Here is a 5389-nt window from a genome sequence, read left to right on the forward strand (position 1 = left end):
TAGCTTAGAATATAGCACACCTGTTTAGTAAGTGATAGGTTGCTGGTTTGACTCCCACCCGATGCAAACTTTATCCTAAACAGGTAAGGCTCATTCTTGGAAAAGCTGACTTTCTCCTAACCTATATTCTTTCTTTCTTCGATTTCGGGACGAAACGAGCTACACTGTTACAGTTTTCTTTATCAAATTTCTTTTAAAAAAGGTCTTTCTAAGTGCCATGTTAGGCTAGTCCAAAAATACAACTTTCCTGCTTGGACACTCAAATGATTAAGCTACTAAGATACACAAGATTTTGTTCTCCTTCTTTAGTAGACTAAATTTCACCTCAAGTTACCTCGAAGTGAAGTTCAACTCTCCCCTCCTCCCCAGCACATTACCACCTCAACGCAGTGGCTTATACTGCCTCTCGTTTCTCGATGCGAAGAAATTCTTGACTATGTACACTTGGAGTGTGGATGCGAGTAGGACCACAACAAATTCTATGCTTGACCACCACATGACCCTCTCGTTGAGATCTTCAGCTCGCTTCCTGCCCTGAGCTTCCCGCAGTCTGTGATGTGTCTGATAGTCAATGATTGTGTTCAGGGACTTGTGAATCTCCTGTGTGGACGACTCCATCTGAGAAAGAGAGAGGGTAATCAGTATTAGTGACTTAATAAAAAGAATTTTTTCTTCATAAATGTTCCTTTTGTTGTTGTTGTTGTTTCTTTTTTCCAATTATGAAGACCACAGCACACACTATGGGATCCAGAATGTAGAAAAAAAAGATGTTTCATCACTTCAAAACAAAAGAGGGTTCATCACTACAACACACAAATTTTACAAATTCATTTTGGTCTTTTATTTATCCTTCTTTCTTTTGACCTCCCTACTTCTTTTCTCCGATTTATTCTCACCTGTGTCATCACAGTGACATGTTCCCCGACTCCCGGCAGCTGAGGTTCATCTCCAACTTGGAAGTCCATGTACACAACTTTGTGCGAGTATGTTGAGAACTCATTGCTGAAACACACCACATAGGTACCCTCTACAAGAGTCACAAACTGATGTGTGTCAAACTGAGATTTGACTTGCCGATAGATGATCTCTTTGGTCGGAGCTTCTATGGAAACATCTACATCATACTTTCCACCTGTTACCACCTGTAAACATCATAAAAAGAATTGATAAAATTTCATGACTTTCCTAAAATCAATAGGAAATTTAAACAAACAGCAATTCTTTTGTGCAACATTAAGTAAAGCTACTTGAATGGACACTTTTGATAAACAGGATAATTTATTGAAGAAACATTTGAAAAGGTCATTGGGAGTCACTGAACTCAATCTCTTATTGTGATTCCCTTCAGTTTACTACAGGCAAAGCCATATTTTATTATGTTACTTTTTTTTGAGTCATCATATGAAATTTCTCTTTGGACTGGTTTGGACTGGTAGCGGGTGTGGTGGAGCCGTTACATTGAAACTAGTCCAAAGAGATATTTTGTATGATGACTAGTCACATAATAAAATACGACTGAACATGACAAGAATCAATACCTAGATATTTAAGTTGTACACGCATTTTTGTCTCATATGTACGGGACAGATTTCTTTTAAGTTTCATGATAGGCAACTGTTATGTTGGTCTACAGATAGAAAAAGGTAGGTATCTTCTTCATAACTCAACTGATTTCTACTGTTTATTGATCAAGTTACAAGTTTATCAGGCAGTAGTTACCTTACTTTACCTCTTATCACAGTCTAAAGCAGTCTTCTTGCCTGGATAACTGAGCTGTATTTGGAGAAACCCTAGCCCTTGTCAGTTGTACTCTGGTAGTTTTTCAGCACTCTAGCTGTACCCAATAACTTATTAAGCCCTTGGAACATGTCTACTCACCTGAAATTCCAGGATGACTGATGTATTTCTCTTGATATCTTCAAAGAAACACTCTCTGGCATTATCAGCTAGTTCAAACGTCAACTCGACCGCTTGCACTATTTGGTGAAGGATGAGAAGGAAAAAGAACCCAATCCATTGTTTTTTCAGCAACATACTTATCCTGAGGTTCATTTTGATTGTTTAATTCAATTTAACATGCTGAGAATAAAAGAGAGAAACGATAAGGGAAGGGGAGTGAGATTGTGTATGGTCTGAGCCTAGCATGCCTCAGCTTTTAGTCTCCGGTCGAGAGCCGAGAGAGAGAGCGGAGAGAGAGAGGGACGAGAGAGTAAGTTAGAGAGAGAGAGGAGGGGAGGAAGAACCATGTTCAAACTCATAGTAGCATTGTCTTTAACTCTAGAAAAGAGGGAGGGGGATAGAGAGAGGAAGAGGAGGGAGAGGAGGAAGAGGAGGAGAGAGGAAGAGGGGAGGAGGAGAGGAGGGAGGGACGAGTAGAGAGCGAGGTGGCGAAAGAGAGGAGAGGTTAGCGACCAAAAACTTGTATCAAACTAGTTGTTACATTTCTTAATTCTATGTGGTCCTCGGGTCAGGGATGAATCGGATCAACCATAACGCAGACGGGAACATTGCGACCGCGGCGCCAAGCTAAGGGCGGGGACCCGCGCCTAAAATAGGACTACCCTATTACAAGCAGAGACCTTGCCGGACCGAAAGAGGATAGGACAGGAAGGAAGAGAGAGCTAAGCCCCTGCTATTCTGGTAGTCGTCAAATGTCAAGGGAGGGACATGTTGTGAGAATTTTTTTTTTTGTTTTTTTCTTCTGCCTCAACGAGGTTACCTAGTATATATTTTTAAAGGGCAAGAACTATAATACAACAAAGGTATCCATTGGTGCGAGGGAGGGTTATTTACTCCTCCAAGTTGTCTGATTCGTGGCAAGTTTGGCTCCGACCTAATTTAACCATATTTGCAGCCACTTTGCAGTATTATTTAACCATTATTGGCATATTAAATAACCGAACTGCTACATTTCCGTCACAAAAGCGGGCGGTCATGTGAGTGGGCATCTCTTGTGGTCGGAATAGAGTGAAATGTAGGCGAAAAAGTGATCTAGAATCCCTACCGAAAACGGCAAATGCATATAAAAACGGTCAATGCGCGGCTGTAGTACGCCACGGATGGCGCTTCGAAACTTTGACCATTCAGATTATATTAATATCCTATGCAATTGCAGGAACGAGCTAACCCAATGGATAGCCGGACATTAGCGCGTGTTCAAACGTTGCGAAAGCGGTCCCGCTAGCAAAAAACGCGAAACACAAATAAGGCCTACGTGAGTCGGAGGCACTCTTGTTAATCATGCTGTCACCGCCGTAATTAGTCAACATTTTTCCTACTACTATCGCTCATATCTACTGTTGATTCATCATGTTCTCCGTAAATCATTTGATCGATGCGCACGACACTATAGGTGTTTTCAACACTTGTTGGGGAAGACGAAATGGGTGTTTATTAAGTGGCTATGGGAGTATGATTATGAGTATTCAAACATCTTCGGTTGACGAGTCGTGCAGTTATTAGTCATCTATGTAGTCCATAATGAGTAGTGTGGTTTTGGCTCGCTGTGTATATAGAATATATAATAAAGTAGTGAAGACACATCCATGAGGACGGACGCGTATAATCTGTAGTTGTAAGGAAAAGGCCCTTGTCGACCTTTGGGATAGGCTTCAGAAAGCCAGAGAGGAGAGAAGGAAAGTCGGCTGCTATTTCTGGAGAGTCAATTTCACTGAGGTAGGTACGTTTGAAAAGTTTTCTTCTTTTTTAGTCGTTATTAGTTTGAAATGTATATTATTGCTTTCTTATTTCTTTTGGGCATTCAAAGATGAATTTTGCCCTTTGGAAGTTTCATTGCTCTTAGTTTTTTGAGACTTAACACTCATTGGTCCCGGGTACGTTTGGTTGGACACATCGGTCAAATTTATATGGTCCAGAAGGGAGTCTTGTACGCTTCAATTCAACTTGCAATCACACCAAAACATGTAAGTTGCAATTAAAGGTGGTGTTTTTCGTCAACCTCAACCAACAAAAATTTAATTACAGGTTTAATAATGGGACATGTGTCCGCACGCTCTCTCCAGTGTAATTGTGCAGGTTTAATAAGTGGCGATGTGTCCCGGCAATGTTAATGGGCATAAAGGCCGAATCAATAATAGCATGGCAAAACCGTTGTGACTCAAAACTTCTTTTTTGTTTCGCTGGCATATGGTTGTCACCCTTAAGTTTGGCCTTTTGTTTTTGGTACTTAACACTACATTCACCAGACCATGTTTAATACCCTTTTCACCCAAACTCCTTGTTTTACCCATGATTTTACTACACCCGAAACCATGTTTAGGGTCGTTTTCAAAGGTCACTATTCGCACTTTCAATCGTTGGTCGTTTTGTTTGATTTTGAGTTTAACACTCTATTTGCCACGGCCATTTTAATACCCTGTTTCACCCAAACCTACCTTGTTTTACCCATGATTTACTACCCGAAACCCATGTTTTAAGGGTCGTTTTCAAAGTCACTATCGCACTTCAATCGTGGTGTTGTTTAATTTTGAGCTTAACACTCTATTGCCCACGACCATGTTTAGATACCCTGTTTCACCCCAAACTACCTGTTTTACGCATGATTTTACTACCGAAAACATCTGTTTAAGGCGTCGGTTTTCAACACCCACGATTGAAGTGCGTGGAGATGTAATCTGAGGCACACCAGATCGTTGGTAATCTGAGAACACCAGACACAGCATCGTACCGGTAGGGCATCATACGGAGGAGTAGACTATCCCGGCTCTTCTCTGTGTTTTTGAAGGGTACCACATCCACCGACCCAGTTATGCCTTGTCTTTCATTGGGCAAAATTATAAACGTTAGCTTTTTGCTCATTGTTAAAAAACAGCTCTCACCCTTAACTTGGGCCCTTGGAAAAACGTACCGTTCGTCGCGCAATGGGTGACCCGATTGGCACAGGGGTATTGGCTACCAAAAAAAAAAAAAAAAAATTTGGGTCATTCTGGCTTTTGAAACTCCCCTTAACATTCGACATTTCTTTCGCTTCTCTCTTCTACCTGTCCCATCTTCTTTTCAGTCGGCAAGTCTTCTTGCTTGGAATAGTGAGCCAGATCTTATTTTATTCGGGGCCCGCGTCTTAGCTTGGGCGTGGATCTACCCTTATTCGGTCTTCAGTCCTACTTTTCTCTTTAGATTTTTACGAACGTATACCGTATGAACCGCTTTAAAAGTTCCGCAAGTATGTTTTCTTAGAGAAGACGTTTAGTGTCTAGCACACTCGTTCGGGGATGTGGTTGTGGTACAAATGTAAAACGTCGTGCATAAAATCTTGCAGTGAACTATTTTTCTTTTTCCTTTATAGTTTATACCCGGTGCATTTCAACTTTAAAAGGCCTTTTACAGTAATTTTTATCAGCGAAAAACGATCAAGAGCAGCGAAAAAGCT

General features: G+C 41.0%; 1 protein-coding gene and 1 long non-coding RNA gene across 2 annotated transcripts in view; one reads left to right on the forward strand and one right to left on the reverse strand.

The window, feature by feature from the left end:
• The window catches only part of LOC113473129, a 9779-nt gene continuing 4390 nt past the window's right edge, over positions 1-5389 (forward strand). The window contains exon 1 of the long non-coding RNA XR_003395191.1: positions 1-31. This is a non-coding gene — a long non-coding RNA (uncharacterized LOC113473129). The remainder of the gene's footprint in view (positions 32-5389) is intronic.
• LOC103523150 (transmembrane emp24 domain-containing protein 7-like) lies at positions 41-2072 on the reverse strand. The gene is made up of 3 exons (XM_008488217.2): positions 1879-2072; positions 897-1142; positions 41-618 (listed from the first exon to the last, which is right to left on the reverse strand). The coding sequence occupies exons 1-3, from the start codon at positions 2050-2052 to the stop codon at positions 382-384; spliced, it is 657 nt and encodes a 218-aa protein (XP_008486439.1). The 5' UTR covers positions 2053-2072; the 3' UTR covers positions 41-381.

Source organism: Diaphorina citri, unplaced genomic scaffold, assembly GCF_000475195.1.
Source record: "Diaphorina citri unplaced genomic scaffold, Diaci psyllid genome assembly version 1.1 scaffold16073, whole genome shotgun sequence".
Taxonomy (NCBI): Eukaryota; Metazoa; Arthropoda; class Insecta; order Hemiptera; family Psyllidae; genus Diaphorina; species Diaphorina citri.

Excerpts from the sequence above, each read along its gene's own strand:
- LOC103523150 (XM_008488217.2), bottom strand. The coding sequence starts at position 2,052 with ATGAACCTCAGGATAAGTATGTTGCTGAAAAAACAATGGATTGGGTTC. Across the intron at positions 1,143-1,878 it reads CAGTCATCCTGGAATTTCAG|GTGGTAACAGGTGGAAAGTA; the intron begins GTGAGTAGACAT and ends TGATGTTTACAG. Across the intron at positions 619-896 it reads ATGTCACTGTGATGACACAG|ATGGAGTCGTCCACACAGGA; the intron begins GTGAGAATAAAT and ends TCTCTTTCTCAG.